The following is a 20,480-nucleotide window of genomic DNA, read 5'->3' as shown; positions in this document are numbered from 1 at the left end:
GGGTCCTAGTTAAAAAAATCACTTTAATGGAGTTTCCATACTCCATAGGAGGCAAAAACAAGGCCTCTCCCTCCTGTGATCCTTCTAAGATTCTCGGTCCTTGCTGTGTGGAATCACCCACCTGTCATTTCGGTCAGCACTTATTAGCACTGTCTCGCAGACTGGGAGACCATGGCCAAACCCCAGCATGAAATGTAAGAAGAAAGAGCTGAGCGTTAGCATTTGATGGTGGGGGCGGTCTCCAGTCCAGCCATCGCGTGCCTGGAAGACGGCTGTCTCTCTCTCCACTGGTCCTCAGGCCTGTTCCCTCTCCCTTAGAGAGATTTCGCCTGCTACTTAGTTTCTCTTGGAAGAGGAGGTTCTTGAAGTGAGTTTTAAACAGTAAATCTTCCCATTTTAGTGGATGGAAAAGTTAAAGACACTATGGCTGACTTTACAGAGCTGCTGCTAAGTGACGAAGCACAGGGAAATCACTTTCTCCTGATTTAGGTAATGGTCTTGATGGAAGAATTGGGGGGCAGGCCTGGAGTGAGGACTTTTTTTTGATGGTTTGTCTAATTCCTCTCTGATAGGGAGGGTAGTACTGAGATTAGTAGGTCTCTGATTGTTGGGCCCACCTGTTGTGACTGGAAGAAGAAGGAAAGGGGGAGAAACTACTGCAGTGAGACAGCCCCACTCCATGAGTCCCCTTACAGTTTTGCTAAAGTAGCCCCGTGCGTGCATGACTATTGCTAGATCCGCTTTATTCTGGGGGTAATGAGCTGAGAATTGTTCCCCTCTCTCTAGGATCATAGATTTAGATCTTTCCTGACCCAGTACCTATTGTCAAGTTGTTTTTTTAAAAAGTATTTATTTTGGCTGCTCCGGGTCTTTAGTTGCAGTGTGCACGTGGGTTCTGGTTCCCTGACCAGGGATCGAACCTGGGCCGCCTGCATTGGGAGGGAGAGCCCCCTACTGACAGGTTTGACAGGGTGGAGAGAACTGGAGGCAGACAGCTCTCCAGCCTGACCCTGGGATTTAGGCTTCTGAAATCTTCTGAGGGCTCCAAACTCCTAAGGACACTGCTTGAGCCTATCTTTTTATTTTATTTTATTTTATCTATCTATCTATTTATTTATTTTTGGCTGCGTTGGGTCTTTATTGCTGCCCACAGACTTTCTCTCTAGTTGCGGCGAGCGGGGGCTCTTCTTGGTTGTGGTGCGCGGGCTTCTCATTGCGGTGGTTTCTCTTGCTGTGGAGCACGGGCTCTAGGTGCGTGGGCTTCAGTAGTTATGGCGCACGGGCTCAGTAGTTGTGGCTCGCAGGCTCTAGAGCACAGCCTCAGTAGTTGTGGCACATGGGCTTAGTTGCTCCACGGCATGTGGGATCTTCCCGGACCAGGGCTCGAACCCGTGTCCCCTGCATTGGCAGGCGGATTCTTAACCACTGTGCCACCAGGGAAGCCCTGAGCCTATCTTTTTATTTTTACTTATTTTTAAGCCACAGTACTTCCCAGGAAAACAGCCACTTTTTGCCCAGTGCCATTTATAGTGACTGGGTGCTGTCTGTTAGAAAGCAATGAGTAATGGATCCTCCACGGCTCCTTTACAAATTCCCGTTTTTCAGAGATGCAAGAAAACACTCTGCCAGTTACCTGAGGCAGAGGGAGTGGGTTTGTCCTCTCTGTATCCAGTGGGCTTGTCCTCTCTGTATCTAGGAGCAATGGGTAAGAGGAAGAACTTTCTAAAAATGCAGCTGCCTGGAACTGGAGCTGGCTGCCTCATGAGGGAGTGGGTTCTCTTAAGGAGAAGCTAGATGACCCTGGTCAGGGATGCTGTGAAAGGGATTGCCACACTGGGTGGGAGATCATTGCCACTTGAGTGCTTTCTAGTCCTGAGATTTGCTTTATCTGTAGTTTGACTTTGTTGTAGATCAGTCTGGGTGATCACCTCTTTTTAACACCTGAAACAAGAAATTAATGTGGCCTGGGACCTCTAATTTTAAAGACTCACCATGTAGAAGACCAGATTTTGTCTTTCTATAGCCTCCCCCAGCCCTTGGTTCAGTGCTGAGCACTTGCTGTGGACTCTCCAAATTTTCATGTTGGTTAACTGCTTTCAGCCCTCTTGCAGCTTTTTGGGATCCTCTTTAGAGGGCCAGATGGATCCCCTTAGTCCTCTTATCCTTTTTCATAGATGAGTGCCTCCTGCATCAATCCAACTGCTGCCACCCATCCTGGTACTGCCTTTGTATTTCAAATTTGAAGTGTCACACGGATGGAAGTAAAGGTGGCGCCACACAGATGGCTGCTCCCTCTGGCAGGCTTTCCTGGCTTTTTACATCTTGTGTAGAACTGTGAGCACCATCATGTGATGCTTGCTTATCGCCTCGTGTCCAGGGTGCTGCGGTGGGCACTTTGGGGACCTGGTATGGGATAAAGGAGCAGCTCTAGTAGCTTTTCCTGAGTATTTTCATCCAAGAACCATGGAAAGTTTGTTCCATTATGCTGAAGTAGAGACGAAGGGCAGGGAGGCCCCAGTGTAGCACAGAAAGGTCAGTGGCTCTTAACTCAGATGAGAACCCTCGATTTTTCTCATTAATGGAACATCCTTTATTATATGCACGGGCTGTGCGAGATGCTTGTCTAGGAATTGTGAGTGGCTTGGTTGGTCCCAGCTGTTAGTAGGAACTTGCACCCTGAAGCCAGGCATGCGGACAGGTACAGGGAGGAACCAGAAAGAAGGAGAATCAGCCCATTCTCCTCCCATGTGTCGGGAGGTCAGGCTGGCGGCAAGCTCTGGGACTTCAAGACGTGGTTCATCCCGGGTACTGGAGTCACGTCAGAGGCTGGCCTCAGAGGCCCCAAAGGGGCCAGCGCCAGAAAAGCCATGTGTGTCACATCAGGGGCTCGCTGCCTGCCTCTCCCACGGCCCTCTGGAGGCTCACTCCCGTCTGCGCTGACACACGTTTTGTATCCATAGGGGCTTGTTTGGCTGGTGGGCCCACCCACCCAGAATGCTGCTTCGGGACGAAGCTAGGCATGGAGCCAGATGCAACAGAAAACCTGAGAAAGGGTTCTCTTCCCTCTGAGGCTGGGAGGGCCGAATGCTCCTACCCACAAGAATTCAAAAGGGAGAGTCAAGCTGACATCATAAAACAAAAAAAATCCTGAAAAATGCCCAAGATATTTGGGGAAAAGGATGACGCTCTGATTGTTTCTATCTCGGGCACATTTGTCCTGGGTAGATGCCAGGTCATGTGTCCCTGAGAGCTGCCCAGAATTGGTCAGAATAAAGACTGCGTATCTTAAAGTTGGAAAATGTTAAATGATTTAAAAAATTTTCAATGACGATTCTTAGAAGACAGGAACAGACCTAATGTGATAGACTGATGCTGGACTGAATCCTTGTCCCCCTGCCTTTGAGCAGGACGGTAGGCAGACTATTCCATTCTGCAAGGATCTATCTGGAGGCTTTCAAGAACTTAAATCTAGACTGTCCTGAAGCCTGAGACAGATGCTACTTCATCTTTATATATAAATCTTGCACTTAAGCTAATAAGTAGTCTTGGTTGGGGGTGTGCATGGGGGAAAAAGGGTTACGTAAAACAGCTTAGGGGCAGGGAATGTAGATGCTTTCTCTTTTTATCCTCAACTCTGGGGGGAGTGGAAGACAAAGAATATGGCTTCCAAATGATTAATTCTGTTTCCTCACCCATTTCTTCCTCTTTAGCACTTTGTAACTCACATGCCTCAGAGTGTCTCCTTCCCAGTCAGCACCCTCCCTCTACCAGTCGCATCAGAATCTCTTATTTTCTTAACCACACACTGCAGAGAGAGCACTTCTGCAGGGCCCCATGTGATTGTCAGTGAATCCACTTCGTGTCCTGTCAGCTGTCTTTGCATCTACTCAGCCTTGGCTATGGAACAGACCATGCAATACAAAGGACTACTAAAGAATCAATTGATAACTTTACCCTCACCTTCTTCTCTACCTCCTTAGAGCCTATCTCAAGTTCTTTCTCCATTCTTACCCACTTTGGGGTTCTCTCTCATTTACCATTTCACTTCCTTATATAACTTGAAAACTGAAGGAGATGGCTGAAAGGATAACATTTACTTAAACCTGATTACAGATGTTACTCAGTAGGTCACTGGAAATCCGTCACTAAGTTAAGGATCTTCAGTGTTCTAGGTACTGTCATTAGGAGCTTACGATCCAAATGTAAGAGCAACCTAGCTACAAGGTTTAGTACCTAGAACATAGTAACCCCTCTACAGATATACATTAAATGAACATTCATTTGTCACCCTGTTGATTACCTGGGCCAACTGATTTGGCCGACAGGATGGGTGTTCCCCAGCTCCCTTACTTCTCCATCTGCATGTTCCTAAAGCTTTCAAGGCGGAGTCTTTCCATCAGAAAACCAACCCTTCTTAAGTCAGACGGTCCTGCAGCACTAATTCCAGCCCTCCTCCCTTCCCCCACTCCAAACAAACATTAAGGCTTACCATAGCAAACTGCTACTTGTATGACCCACCCAACTTGTGATTTTTCTTCATCCCTGTCAGTTGAGTGGAAGGAAAGTTAGTGACAGGTCCGTTCTTTCCCGTCAATTATTTGGATGGCTGTGTCGGAATGTACTAGGTGCCATCCTACCCTTACCCAGCAAGCGTCTGCCTGCCTGGCCCTTTACGTGTTCCCAGTTCTGCCCTGCACTCAGCCAAAATGGCCCCAGGAACTCAAAAGCCATTTCTGTTTTATCGAGAAAGGGGATAAAAGCAAATATACTAGCTCTTTCTCCTAGATTCTGCAGCTTATGTCTCAGTAATTTAGGTATGCATTACTTGAGAGCCACACCTTTGGAGGAGTCCATGAGTTGAGGTGGCCATATTTCATTAGAAAGAAACCAGTTAAAAATATCTTTAAAAGGATAAAAATGAGCTTTTAGTCATAGCTACAGTAGAATGCTGGATTTTGAAAATGATTAACAAGTTAGCCATTAGTTAATTGTTAGTTAATATCAAGAACTGTGGAGCCATTCACACACCTGCAGACATAGAGAAGGTGGTTTGTGAGAAGAGCAGTTAAAGAAAAAACTAAGCTGAGTTTGTGGACCTTGAAAACTAGACAGGGCGATTTTGGCATTTGTTTCAGAAATGGGAACGCAACTGGTGAAGATTTCTGTGGTCCTTGGGGCTGGTGGTGACATCAAAGCTTTCCCATTTCCAGGTAAACATGAAACAGTTGCATGTTGGAACCATCAAAGTATGACATGTTGGGTTTTGGAGAGATCAGACATAGCTAAGAGGGGAAACGGAAGGTAAAGATTTTAAGTTTTGAGCAATGACTTTCTGATGAGAAACTGTCATGTGGGAAAACAATTAAGAAACACCAGCCAGATTCAAATCTTGCTTCCTACTTCCTGCCCCCCAAACTTTAGGCGTTCTTAGTCTTCTGGATAACAGAAGATATGGGGAAAGAAGGACGTGGTCAAAAATCTATCTTCCTAACATTTTGGGTGCAGTGTACTAACCAGGGAAAATCTGAACTGGAGGTAGCTGGGAGTTCTGAGAGAAGGCCTGGAGCTTCAGGGTGGGACCTGTGGAGGTGGTCTCAAGGGAGAGTTCCAGGGGGTCTTCTGCGCTGAAAAGGAAGAGGACTTTCACCCCACTCGGCTATCATCTTATTGAATGAATACCCAGATGTACTCGGGTTGGATAGAGAATATGCACTGGGATAAATGGAAAAGTGCTCCTTACTGACCAGATGTAGAGAGTGTGGTAGGCAGCTAGGGTTTCATCTGTGATACCAAATATCAGGGCAAAAAGTAAAAAAATCTAATCAGTCATCAGGCTTCCAGACATCAGGGTTTTAGCCTTTGTGTGGCTCCAACTTCTTTCCTTGAATAATGTAAAGGAGTTTGAACTCTGCCCCATTAATTCAGTAAATGATAGTCATAATTAACTTATCTAATAGCAACAATGAGGACACTCAAAGCGTATCAGTGATAGTGAAAGAACTTATCTTTCTTTTGTGGATAGTGGAAGCATGCCTGACTCTGCCTTGGCATATGGAGAACGTGCTCAGTTGTGCAGGAGCTTTGGACAAAGAACTTCATGTCAAATGTCACTGTCATACACCTTGCATGAGGTCTTTTGATATTGCTTCTTGAGTCACTGGGCTAGTTTTACTCATTTTAGCTCAGGGTTTAAGCTAGCCAAAGGGCCCCAGCCTAGTTTATCAGAGGTTATTTCCAGAAAGCCTCCTCCCTCTAGGGACTTCTGACATGAACAAACTGGAGAAGGTGCAGAGCTGGAATGGATTACCCAACTGGCTTAACCAAGAGAAAGGAAGAATACACCCTCGACTGGGGACTCAATTGGACTGTTTTGAGTTGTTGCCTCTTGATTGGGCTTGGTCTCCTATGTGGTGGTTGAGATAACAGAATCTCCCTAATCTGATTACTGTACTAATTTCTGCATTCTACCAAATGTAGCATATATGTGTGGTTGGCTTCAATAAATTTTTCATTTTAAAATGAAAACAAGCAAAAGCAAGAGTTTGTAATGTAATGCCCAAATTAAGTAAAGGCCCTTGATAACCTTGGTTGAGAACAATGAATTCCATCCCTTAAAATTTAAGGGCCTTGCTAATTTGTGGAGTAGTTACTTGATCGAATCAAAATAGGATTTATTGAATTTTCTAAGCCTTTATTCCCCTTTTACAATGTTATTACACAGTTTCTTACACTGACATACACAACTGTCACAACTGTCCCCATAAAGCATTAGAAAGGTAAATTCTTTATGTTCACTGCAAATCTTAGTTACACATGTCCTGAGTCATGAAATTCAGGGGAAGTTAAAAATTATTCCAGATCTAGGAGGCAACTGTTTTACAATTGCAAAACAATTTGGATAGATAAAATATTTGAAAACAATTAAAACCAAATCAACCTGTACTTTATCTGTGTGCTGAGATTTTAGGTCCAGTGGATCAGAATACAGGGAAAAAACTAATGAGAACCCCTCAATGGATCCTTCACCCACCAAACAAGATTTCTTCAGAAACCGACTTGCTCTTGCAAATGACCTTGACCAAGGAACAGCTGTGTAAAACATACTTAAAGTTGTATTGTCAAGTGGTAAGATGAGGATAAAAAGCTTGTATATATCTGTGTAGGAATATATATATATTGATGTATAAATCCCTGAGGAAAACTAATATAAATACTTACATATGAAACTATATCAACATACAAGACATTGAAAAGATGAAGATTAGTCTGTGGTTGAGAGCTTGCTTTTTGAACAACACCTGGGAAAAGGGAAATGACTTTTCACAGCATTACAGAAAAACACAATAAATTTGGAGGAAAATAAACGTTTGTAAGAACAGAAACTTCCACCTTGAGGTCATTCCCCCAGTATAATATTGAGCATGTTCATATTTAACATGGATGTGAATTTTATGCTTCCTAGGCATTTAGTGTATTAATTCATCCCCGTGTTCTCAGGCTAATATACACTATGTTAGGGGCCAGTTCTGTCTTGCCATATGTCTTTCAAAAACCCCAAGGCAAACACCTAACATCCCTTAAGGCAAAGGATCAGTTGATAGAATTGTATTTTACATGTTGCAAATATGAGTTGTGGAAAATTTGTGCTTAAACCATGACACAGAAGGTTCAAAGCTTAAAGACATATTGATCTCCAAATAGGAAAAGAACCTTAAGAGTAGTATTCCTCTTGTTCTATGGTTATGAAAATCAGTGCAGGGAACAGTGATTTTTCTAGAAACTGGGAGGCCAAAGAAACATTTTCCCTCACGTAGGTTGTGCTGCAGATGGGAACGAACCCAGAGTCGGTGTTTTATTGAGTACTGAGGATTCAAAGATCCATCAGTGATCCTGAGTGTCACACACACTCATGACCATATGGACTGGGAAAAAGCACTGATTTTGTCACCAACATCAGTACTTCAATGGCTTATACACAGTGGTTGCTACAAACACCAAGTCGGAATGAAAAGTTAGCGCTAGCGTTACCTTATTCTATTTTCCAGAAGTAAGTTGTAAAGAAAGGTCTTACAGTGCAGGCAGAGAAATCATTGCAATGAGCCTTGCCTGGCTATGGGGTCATAAAATGTACTCTCTTTCCAAGATGCCCAAGGTATGCCCAAGATGGCCCACATCCTTGACATGCCCCAAACATCAGAATCATAACAGAAAAAAATTAGGTTGAAACAATCTGTCTCTATTTCTCAGCAGGTCTAATTAGGGGCATAGGTTACTATTCATTCAGAATCTTGGTGCTCCAGCTGACTTCTCCAGAGGCTGTTCCTCTAGTGACTACTGTTTGATAAAATAGGGGAAGTTTCACTTGTGTTACAAGTTTTCTTCTCCTTGTCTGATGACTAATTAGGAACCCATCTATTAGCATTTGGAACAGTAGGAGTCTGGAACAGTTACAGGATCACTGCCAACTTTTTGGAGTTTCCAATAATATTTGAAGCCAAGCTTTTCAAATTAATGAACTCCTCTGAAATTAGATTTCTCTCTATTATCAGGCCAAAGATGTTTTGGGGGACAGTGCTTAAAAGCATAGTGTGAAATTGACTGGACATGAAAAGTGAAACAGGAGATATAACCTCTTAAATAAAATGTAAAAAACAAAATTTCTTTCCCCTTCATATTGTTTATCATAAAAATGATCAATTACTGGGATGGTTTCAAAAATATTCACATACATCCCAAAGTTTCATTTTGATAACACCCTTTGAAAAATCTTGATGCTACATCTGTAGCACAACTCAATTTAGTAATATTTTAGGAAAGTAGCCTATAAAACTAGTAATAATTAATGCTGCTACTCTCTGGGTCTCTATCATCTGATATCTGGATTTTTTTCTGGTAGCTTTCTAACTGCCCCCATCAATCCCACACATCTCTTAACATGTGAATATTCCCAAATATTGCTTTGTGTGAAACTCTTTGACTGTTCTTATTTGTCTGTAGTCAAATTCCAAACTCTTTGACTTGACATTCAAGGCTCTCTCTCTCCAGTGCAGCTCCAGGTTTTCTCTCTGGCTACCAGCTCCCTCTTTGCAGTGCTACTGAACTACTGTACCTCAGCTAAGCTGGGCTGTTACTGTTTCCTGGCAAGCCACGCACCTTGCTCAGGCTCACTCTGGCTTCATGTCTTTATTCTGGCCTCCTTCCTCTCTGCTAATGTTCAAGACCCAGTTTAAGCCTCCTCGTGTTTCCGTGGCCTCTAGTGGTGTAACTTGTCTATCTTTTGATCTGTGTGTCTTGTCTTCCCAACAACAATGTAAGTCTCTGCAAGGGCAGGAGCTGTACCATATCTTTTGAAATTCTTTCCACCTCTAGAATTCTAGGTGCTTAGTAAGTGGTTGATGCCAACGTTAATGTTGGTGCTCTAAAATATAGAGGCCACAGAAATTAATTTCTACTCATAATTTGCCAAAGAGTTTCAGGGTTGTCACTTCACTTTCCTGCCTTTCATTTTTCTTTTTTTTAAAGAAAACTATCAATCGCAAAGGAAATAAAATACAGTTGTCTTCAGAAGCCGGTAAAGGCACCACTGCCACTGTCATAGCATCTAGCATTAGAAAACATCTCTCCATTAAAAATAAAAAAGTTTGCTACTCTTTTCTGTGCTGTACTGACCCATTTCATAATCTTTCTAGGTAGTACTGTAAATTGACAGAGGAGATAGGATATGTAATGATATTTAATGTAATGTTGCATTAGGGATGAAGTCAGGGTGGGAAAGAGCTTTTGGCAATTGATAAAATCTGTTGCCTCCAGTCCTTCCAGAGAAGGAGAGCACAGACAGCTCCTGGAAGTGTTTGAGTGAATAAGCAGAGAGAAGCATTCCACCAAAAGATGAAGGGGCTATTTCTGCACAGGCTGGCAGTGGCCACAGGTCCCTTCTGTGTTCCTGTGGGGTCTGTATGGAACCCCAAGCAAGGATTGTCCTGCTTTTCTGATGCCAGAACTGGGACCTTGGAGAGCTGGGGATTTACGGACGAACACTCTGGGGTTCCATGTGGTGGGGTATTTCATCATATGACATAGTTTGCTTGAAATTATAAAGCCTCTTTCTTGCTCAGGGAAAACCCTTTGAACAGTGTTTCTATAGCACCTCGTGTCTGTCATATTCTCTCACCTCCTTCAAGTCTGTACTAATATACTATCTTCCCTATGAGGGCACTTGTAAAAATGCAGATTCCTGGGTACTATTTCAGTCCCACTCTACTGGAATATTTCAGAGTGGGGCATTTTAAATGCGCTCAGGTGATTCTTTGGCCCACTGAAATTTTTTTTTTTTTTTTTGCGGTACGCGGGCCTCTCACTGTTGTGGCCTCTCCCGTTGCGGAGCACAGGCTCCGGACGCGCAGGCTCAGCGGCCATGGCTCACGGGTCTAGCTGCTCTGCGGCATGTGGAATCTTCCCGGACCGGGGCACGAACCCACGTCCCCTGCATCGGCAGGCGGACTCTCAACCACTGCCCCACCAGGGAAGCCCGGCCCACTGAAATTTTAAAGCCACTACTTCTTAGACCAATAAATTGAATGATTTAGCATATAAACCACAGCACTCAGATTCTAAACATAGATTGAATTTTAGGACAGAATAAAGGATTATACTTACCCTGGGTTACAGAAAACTGATAGTTCATGAAAACCCAAATGATTCTTTTTGAATTATTTAATTTACCATCTGTGACCTTTACTATTATATATAGTAAGATTTTGATTAAAAATATACATATATACATGATCAGTGTTTTTTATAATAAAGTGGTAAAATTGACTGTATATTCTACATAATCAATTGCATGCACTTAGAAACATGATAAAATGAATGTCTTAACATTAAGTTGTATAATAAGATTAAGTCTAGTTTTCAGACTAGACTTTCTCTTGAGATATCACCATAAATAACTTTCTTCCTGAGCCTAAAACAGTAGTGCTCTGGGGACACTTGGGACTCTCATATCCTGAGAGCTGATTTAAGTTAAAGCTGTGCATGCCCCACTCAGCCTGTGAGCATCCGAATATCTATGCAGAGAGGCCAGTGGATCTCACATGGTAGGGAGAGGCTGACAGAAAAACGGGTGAGAGAGAGTTTTTCAAAAAGGGAAACAGGTTTAAAAAAGGTTGAGAAAATTGATGGAGAGACACCTCTATATTTTAAGGGAAAAAATTAGAAATTGATGTGTGACACTAAGTTTTAAACACAAGAACATAAGGATGTGCTGTAAGCAGTGCAGAAAATATTGTTTTGGAAAATTGTCAGACATTCAAAATAGTCAATATTTTTGTACCTAAACCAAATAACTTATTTTCCAAAATTTATTGTTGCTTTCAAAGAGCTTAGTGTACAATCTTTAATGTTATCAAACTTATTAAATATCTATAGAGATGTTTTTATTCCTTCTTCTTGCCTCATTGCCTCCAGAGATAGCAGCATTCAGTGCTCTAATTCTTAGCAAGAAGAATGAATGTGTTGTGTTTCCTCCTCATGTACATAAACCTGTTCATCTGAAGATTGTGGGATCTAACGGAAAGGACTGCTGTGGATCCCATCTGTGTTTCTAAGTGTGTTGTTTCCACTTCACACTAGATTGCATCCCCTCTTCTCATCATCACATTTTCCTTTTCAACTGGTGCAAACCCTTCAGCATACAAACAGGCTCTTATTTCTTTCATTTTAAGCAAAAGAAACCTTCTCTTGAAGGTTCTAACTCTGTCTCAGTTCACGGCTTCCTTTTATGTAAAACCTGAAAGACCAAACTGCTCCGCGTCTCTCCTCCCATTCCTCATTAAACTCACTCCACCCACAGCACTCCCCTGACTACTCTTGTCAAGGGCATTGGTGATTTTCACCCTTGCTAAATGAATGGTCCATTCTTAGTTGTTTTACTCCCCCATCAAATAGCATTTGAGGCACTGATCACTTCCTTCTTCGGAAATAGCAGTAATTTCTTCACTAGGCCTCAAGGATGCAACAGGCTGCTCGTTTTCTCCTTCATTCCTTCCTGGTCTACTTGTTCAGGAGTGAGGCGGCTCTCTCCTCCTTTTAAGGTTACAAAGCCCCAGGGCTCTTTGCTTAGATCTCTTTTTTTTCCAGGCTGTACTCATTTCTTTGGTGATCTTATCTGGACTGCTGGCTTTAAAATATGATCTTTACGAAAGTGACTCCCAATTTTGTATCTTGAACCCCTAACTCTCTCCCAAACTCCAGACTCACATCTCCAGCTGCCTCCTTGGCACCTCTCAGGTGTCTTATATATTTATTGAACTTATCATGTCCAAGCTTGCTTCAACCAAATCTTCCCCACCTCCATTAATGGTAACTTTGTCCTTCCAGTTGCTCAGGCCGCTAATCTGGAAGTTATCCTTGACAATTCTGTTAAACCCAACATCCAGTCTATCAGTGACCTCTTCTCACCACCTCCTCTGCTGTCACCCTGGCCAATCTGCCTTCTATTGGACCAGCTTCCCTAGTCCCACTCTTAACCCCTAATTATTCTGAACACTGCAGCCAGAGTGATCATGTTAAAATGTAAATCAGATCATGTCACTTCTCTGCTCAAACCCTCTAAGGGCTCTATTTCTCTCAAACAGAAGCTAAGGTCATTAGAAGTGATCTGGACCCATTAAACCTCTGACGGCACCGCCTGCTCACTCAGTCATTCCTCTCCAGACCAGTAGCTTCGCTATTCCTCAGATATATTAAGTATACGCTCCTGCCTCTGGGCTTTTGAATTGACTGTTCCCTGTGACTTCACATATTCTTTTCCTAGATACTTGCATGTCTCATTCCTGCACCTCCTTCAAGTCTTTACTCGTATGTCCCCTTCTCCATGAGGCTGACTCTCACCATCCTGGTTAGGTTTCACTTCCCCTGCCCCTACATTCCCAGTCACCTTGTCCTGCCTGCTTTTTTGTTCATAGCAGTTACAACATTCTAACATATATCTATTTGTTCTTATTACTTATTGTCTACATTTCCTCACTAGATTATTAATCCCACGATACGGATTTTTGTCTGTTTTGTTCATTGCTATATTCCTAACATCAAAACTGTACTTGAAACAATAAATATTTGTTGAATAGTCAGATGGGCCCTTAACAAATGCTTATAACTAAGGTCACTCAAAACCAATTTAAGTGTAAACATCAAAGGAAGCTGTATGGTAAAGAATCAAATTATGGGAACTTCAGGATGAACCATCAACCTCTTAAAAGATATCTAAAAGCAGGCAAACTCTGAAAATATATCCCTCATATCTTTTGTTACTATTAAGTACTCACTCTGTGAAAGGCATTGGGTTTTATACATACTACCCTTTACACCTCACAACAGTCCCAAAGAGTAGATCTGTTGACCTCAAATATTGATGAAGAAACACAGACTCAGATTATTTAAATAACTTCTCCAAAGTCACACATCTAGTAAGTCACGGAACCAGAATGTGAACAGAGATTTGATTCCAAAGCACCTGCTTGTTGTACTCCACCACCACAATTTTTCCTTTTCTAGATTAGTCATGAAGGTACAGAAACCAGCTTCTAAAAATGGGCTGTAGTTTTCTTCTTGCCTCCAATAAGAATCAAGAGACCTAAAATAGTAGAATGGCTATAAACTGCTTTTTGGGAATTGTACTCTATCAAAGCCCTCCTTGCTACATGCATCTATCTGCAAAAAGGTAGGCTCTGCTGGTGGCTGAACCCTAGAGTCTTAAGTGCCCTGAATCTGTGATGAGCTAGTGACTAAAATAAGTAAAAAAACAAACCACCTGGTTAAAATTGAAAAGAAGTGATGTTTTAAGAGCAAATTTGGAATCAGGTCTGACTAATCAATATTGTTATTTTCCTATAGCTTTTAAATTGATTATCTAGAATATACTCAATAATACATACTTGGATTTCACAGTGGCCTACAAATGGAATTTGTACAAACTGATGATTTTGTGTCTTTAAACCAGGGGTGAAAAAAAAAACCAAAACAATGAATTTTGACTATTCCTGAAAGCAGTCCTCCAAATACCAGGAATCAAAGTTGAGTCAGTGGTCTCAATCACTGACTGTCACATGATGTTGGCTAAGTCATGTCACTTACTTCAATTTTAAAATAAGGGTATTAGATCTCTTAAGGATTCATTAGTTTTCACGTTCTGTAGTTCACCATGAATGACCTCATATTTGCATATTTCTTTACAGTGTACAACTGTAAGCTGTATCTTTTTATGCCAAGCCTAGAAAGAACTGCTGAATGTCAGGCTGCCATGTTCCAGCAGGTCTCAGCAAAACCTGCCTTTTGAGGAACTGTGGTATCTTAAAACTTCTTTTATGGAATACAAATGCCTCAGCCCTCCCCTGCAGCTTCATCCAGGTGACACCCAAGGTCACTAAAGTACTAATTTTCATCCCAAGGGCCTCCCACTCACTACAATCATAGAGCTTGATACAGAAGGAAGTGTTCAACTTCTTTTATAATACTGTGATACAGGAAAAAGCGCCTCCAAAGCAAGACCATGATTAAGAGCAAACTATTTCTATGGAAAGTATGAGCTAAAATGAGAATCACTAATGACATTAAAATACTGCCTCCTAAAATAAATACATGCAAAAATAATACACTTGTGGGCTATGTAAGGCATTTTTTTTTTATTATTTTTCGGTTTATCTTAGTAATGCCAGAAAAATAACAGCCGTTATTTTCACTTTAAATGCAAACCAAATACTGCTGCACACAGAGTACAAAGATTACCTACGAACATGGTTAGGTACAAAGGCCATATTAGATGTATAGACCAAACTTTGTTTTTACATCAGAGTAAGACTGACAGAGCAATTTTTTGGACAATTATTTTAGCAAATAACCGTGCTACTAAACAAAGGCAAATACACATATATATACATAAACACGTTTCAACTGAAGTTATTCGTGTCACTTTGACAAACAAAGGCTTCTTCTCTGGTGGGTTTCACCAGATATTTGCACCCCAAAGTCCCCTGCCCTGATCCCGCCCCCAAATGCTGACTTGATCTGAAGAAAAAAATCAGAGATGTTCTTAATTAAAGGCACATTTGGCAGCTACGGAAAGTGGCATGCATCTGGCACAGGTGCACTCTCCCTATAAAGCCACACCACATGTGACTTCCATCCACTATGCATCTTGTTTGAGTGGTAGTCCAATGTGATCCACCTTTAGCTAATTTGCTTTATAATTTTGCAGCAATTGGCTACTTAATGCACTATTTTCATTAAAGGCAAAAGGGAAGTTTGCTCACAGTTGACAGAAAATGCACTTTATGGTGTCAAAAATGGAAAATAAGGCATGAAATTTACAAAACAAGTTACAAGTGCTTTTGTTTAGATTTATCATAGACTTCATGCTTTTCTTAACTAGCGCTCAAAATATTTCATTGGCTCATGTATAAGGAATTTTGAAATGATTTTAAAAGTAATGAGATGTTTCAAAAGAAAAATACTGAATAAATAAACTAAGTCATCACTTTCCCTTATAAATAATTTTACTGCATAATTCTTTCAGACAAACTGGTATTAACCCTGTGATGCTTATTTTACTGGTAAAGATTTATGTGCAACACAACAGGACCTACACTTGTACGACAGTCATACAATATAGGTTAAAAGAATAAGTGAACCTACCTAGAGCAGCAGAATACCGAGAAATAAATGGTTAAATTTTTCTTTCTGAATCTGGAGGGAAAAAAAAAGGTTTTCCTCAATATGTATAACACTAATAAATTGAGACACCTCCCATTTCCATTATCTGTTTTGCTGAGCCACTTAAAACTCTGAATTTAAGCTGTCATGAAAAGACAAATGATGAGGTACATGACTAATGTGAGCTAAATTTGAGAATTAAGACAAGATTGTGATCATAGATACCAACTAATTTTTGGTTTGCCTAATTTTTGATGTACAGAAAAAACACATTAAGGAATTTAGAACCATAATATAGCCTCCAACTGAAATAGTACTAGTTCACTACACTGTTCTGTTAATTGGAGTATAATTAGCGTGGCATGCTCCTTGCTAAATTCAGATACATTAAAACATTCTTGAGTTGTTAGAGCACAGTAACCTGCTAAACACATAATTTGATACCCAACAACCTTTAATTAAGCAAACTTTTGACCTTTGTACATTTCCTCATAATTTGTAGTCTTAAAACACATTTGGAGATCTGGGAAGAGTAATTAACCTGTCTTTCAATAAATTTAGAAACATATACTTATCTTTTCCTGTTTTTAAAAGTACTTAGATGTGAAAAGCCTCCCTTTCTATTATATTGGTTATCAGCCCATTTAGGTAAATTCAACCTTGAAATATTTTCTTCATTTTGTGATCCAAAGAAAATGAAACATCTAAGAGCACTTACATTTCTAAGAGAAACGTTCCATATTTTGGAAGGTGATTTAGGAAAAGTCACGCTGCACTGACTGTCTTGTAATGTCCTGAATTCAAAAGCAGAATTTTGTGGTGATGCATTTGTCTTCTCAGCCACTGCCTGTCCCTGGAAATTTTAGTTACTACAAAGAATAAGTTTGCCAGCTAGTTAATGTTTCACATGTGAAGAAGGCAAGGATACAGTTTTCTCAACTCCATTGAAGGGCATCCAACTGGAATTTTTCTAATCAGTTACCACTGCAGAAAATATTTTTACCCAAATTTTACACTTCAGAATAAAAATATCCTCTGTCCACAATGCATGTAAAGCTGATGCACAGTGAAGCGGTCGCCTAGAACCACGAGGGTAGAAGAGTGCTTCCCTTTGGGAGAAGTATGATTAGAACTTCAAATCTGAGTTTTTTTTCTTTATACTATCAGGCAGGTTGAAAAGAGGTCATTACCTTGTTGAAGGCTAACACACTGGCCAGAGAGATACTGAATGGGCTCCAATGGGACTTTTCTCAGGTTCTCATTTGGAGTGGGGGTGGGGTAATTAAAAAGAGAAGTGTGCGTAAGACATATAAAGGGAAATCCTAGGGACGATGTGGCTGGTCTAATAAAAAGTCATGGAAATTCTGGAATGTGTATTATGATTAATTGTAGCAGCACTAGTAAGTAGGCTTAGATAAATACTTGTTGAATGAATGGTCTTATGGACACTCTGCATACAAGAGGAGATTTGAAATTAATTTGGGGGGAGACTTTTAAAAGGAGACATTTTACAAAGAGAAAAGTGGCTACCATAATAGGAATGGTACAAATATTAGAAAAAAATGATTCAACTCTAACAAATAAATAAAGTATATGACAGGATGGACTGCTAAATGATGATGCAACCAACACTCTGGTCTTAAAGGACTATATATTGTACTACTGTGATGTACATTTAATGCTCTAATAAATATCACAGAAAATTATTAAAGTACTAGGTTTCCACCATGATGCAGCACTTCTAAAAATGTCTCTAATGGCATCGTTAACAGAATTGCTGAAATGTTGCTTCATTATTCAGAGGACACATGCATATACTGATAAACTGATGACTCTCTAAGGATGGAATACTGCACACTTCACAGATACTATAGTGGAGATTAATAACACTTTTTCTCTTCAACAAGTTGCATGCATTTCAATCACAGTATTTGTTAGACTCAGAAGATCAGTACATAGGCTTAATGAATAATCCATATTATGATATTAATGATGTAGGTAGATGTTCTATTACGAATAGTTCCGAAAGAGCAAAGACCTCAAGCAAGGTAGAATGTTTAATATAAACTTTAACAGACTTTATACATGTTACCTAGGAAATTAAAAACCTTACAAAGCTCCGCTTAAAAGATACCCATCCTATTCTAACCAAATATTTTCCTACATGCCAAACTGCAACTTTAGATCATTCTTTAAGATGAATACATACATCCAGAACTAGAAACCAAGGCGTACCACAATACGTGCTTTTATGCTTAGTGTTTGTGTGTTTCAACTGAAAGAAATAAGAATCAACCATTTTCTCATATAATAATTTAATATATGCCAGCCAAACAAAGTATTTGTATCTTTATTCAATTAAATTAAAACAGACCTGCCAGGTATATTATATAACATTCACTATATACACATGATTTAGGCAATGCAAGGTAATTCTAGATATGCTGATCACTCAACTATTAGTAAAACATGAACGGTGTCAGCGATGCCCAGCAAGTACTCCTTTCACACTGGGTGACTGCATTTCCATAGTATGGTTAGAGGGACAGCTACAAGCCATGACATGGATTACCAGCAAACTTTTGTGGGAAAAGGGGGGAAAATGACAATCTAGCATAGATTAACAGTCTCCTAAATGTAAATCATATACTTGACAGTTACATTGTTTTAAAAGTTCTTCTGTCATTGTTAATGACACAAAACTTCTCTTGTTTGAAGGCAACACCACCACATTTTGTTTGTGTAGGGAGGGTGGGTAGGGGAATGCTCTTAAAATCGGTATAATTATTCTTAAAAAAAAAAAAAAAAAAGTACCTCTTTGGTGAAGCCTTGGTACCCATTCAATTCACTGTAATAATCTGTAAACAGGACTGTAGTACAGTGCTGGGCCTTGATTCCAACAAGGTCAGGTACCACAGCCTTTCCTCACAGTCCTCTGAATGATTTTTAAGAAAATATTCTAAAGTAGGACAAACAAAAGCAAAGGAAAACAAAGGAGGATTTGAAGATCCCTGTTTAAGATTTCTTTTTAAAAAGTGCATAATATTTTGAATTACAAAAACTGTCATCATGTGGGCCTGCTGGACACTAGACTGTGTTTTTCATCCCTTTAATGATAAAGATCACTTCACAAAAAGAGGACTCCTGCCTACTGGCTGGAGAAAGTTCCCTTTACTTGATTTTCAGGTGCAATCAGTTGTCCACTTCCTCTAGATCGGTCTTTCCATATTCTAAACGAACACCATTTTCACTTTATAATTACATCTAGGTTAAAATTCATTGTCTTATACTGCATCTTGAAGTAGAGTCGTTAGTGTTTGGAGTTCTCATTTTAACTCCTCAGTGCTGGCACGTTCAGTGCATCCATCGCCAGCAATGGATTTGGGGCCAGGAAAATGTACATCCTGGTATAGAGGAACTCAGGAAGAATGAGCATTCTCCAACAGTGGTGGTCCATCTCTGTGCATGGATGGGTGTGTATGCTCCCTTTTGTAAGTTTTTGGAGGGAGTTTAGGGATATGTTGAGAAGTGCTTTGTCGTGGAGGAACAGGCGGCCCAGCAATGGAATGAAGGTCCACTTCTTGTGTCAATGGTGGTGATGGCAGATGCCTTCTTGTGCCGTGAGGAGAAGGTGTTTGAGGAGGAGGTGGTGTAAAGGGGGAAGGGCTGTTTGGGAAGAAGGCATTACTATGGTCACTTTTTTTGCCCAAAGGGGGAGGTTGGAGATGTAGTGGTGAGCTTGAGAAAACATCAGGTGTCCTCACGGGTTCTCGTGGAGGTAATAAGGGAGGGCTTTCAGGAGGATCTGATATAGAGGTCCGGTCTGATACTGAATATCGTGGTGAATAGGCTTTTGATGTGGGTTGCCTAGGAGGAATTGCTGGGGGGCTGTCCAAATGCTTAGACATGATCTAACGTAAACGGGGAAAAAAAAAGACATTTATTAATAATTTAATTTATGTAGCACCATGAATATATTAAAAATTAAGCTGGGGTTTTCAAATATGCTATTGGAAGAACCCTAGATGTGGATCAGGTCGTTTTGCCATGTTTTAAAAATTGGAGGTTACGGCAGTTCATTCATTAAAATTATTTTTCCCTCAGTGTTAAGTTTTTATTTTTCTCAAAATTTTGTTATTTGCTACTGCTTACCTATTATTGAATCTAATATAAGATCATTTCCATTTAACATAAATTACCTGTCAACTTTACAATTTTAAACTTACTATATTAACATTTCATGATATTCTGCAAAGAGTGTCTTGACTTGCCCAGGTGCTCTGCTCTCTGGACACTGAGAACACTGAATCATGTTAACAACTGGCAAAGAAAGAAATTCCAAGAGGTAGAAAAAATAGCTATTATGAGCCTTTAAGGTCTCTTTTGACCCAGAATTTTCATGAAAATCCCACTTATTTAAGCATGCCACATTCACCTATTAAGGGTTCAGATAGGTAATATTTAGCACTAAGATACCATTTCATTTAAAATGTGCTTTCATATAAAGCTTCAGACCTCTTTCCTTCTCTCTCTCTTGTATCTTTTAAAGAACTGCTTGAGACTGCATTACTCTTACATTATAGGTTAAACTTTTTTCTTGACAGTACCCATAATTTAGATTTACAAGGGTTTTGAAAACCTACCAAAAAACTGCTTTCAGAAGAAAGGAAATAAACATTACTGCATCGTAAATCCATACTTAATCCTTGTTTAAACTCTATTAAGCCCAAATACTCTGAGTATTAACCTAATTCAGTTAGAACTAAACCAGA

General features: G+C 40.4%; 2 protein-coding genes across 3 annotated transcripts in view; one reads left to right on the top strand and one right to left on the bottom strand.

The window, feature by feature from the left end:
• Nucleotides 1-7,136, top strand: part of ARHGEF33 (Rho guanine nucleotide exchange factor 33) — a 46,195-nt gene extending 39,059 nt beyond the window's left edge. Inside the window, exon 16 of the mRNA XM_029231480.1 lies at nucleotides 6,968-7,136. Coding sequence (XP_029087313.1) covers nucleotides 6,968-7,097 — 130 coding nt within the window. The 3' untranslated portion in view covers nucleotides 7,098-7,136. The remainder of the gene's footprint in view (nucleotides 1-6,967) is intronic.
• A 7,529-nt stretch (nucleotides 7,137-14,665) lies between these two features.
• SOS1 (SOS Ras/Rac guanine nucleotide exchange factor 1) overlaps nucleotides 14,666-20,480 on the bottom strand; it is a 150,921-nt gene continuing 145,106 nt past the window's right edge. For both annotated transcript variants that reach the window (XM_029231478.1, XM_029231479.1), the window contains one exon: nucleotides 14,666-19,619. In XM_029231478.1, coding sequence (XP_029087311.1) covers nucleotides 19,128-19,619 — 492 coding nt within the window. In that variant the 3' untranslated portion in view covers nucleotides 14,666-19,127. The remainder of the gene's footprint in view (nucleotides 19,620-20,480) is intronic.

This window comes from Monodon monoceros, unplaced genomic scaffold (genome assembly GCF_005190385.1).
Source record: "Monodon monoceros isolate NGI ecotype Baffin Bay Population unplaced genomic scaffold, NGI_Narwhal_1 Super_Scaffold_19, whole genome shotgun sequence".
NCBI lineage: Eukaryota > Metazoa > Chordata > Mammalia > Artiodactyla > Monodontidae > Monodon > Monodon monoceros.
Note: the sequence above shows the minus strand (reverse complement) of the source record. Positions and strands in the feature narration are given on the sequence as shown.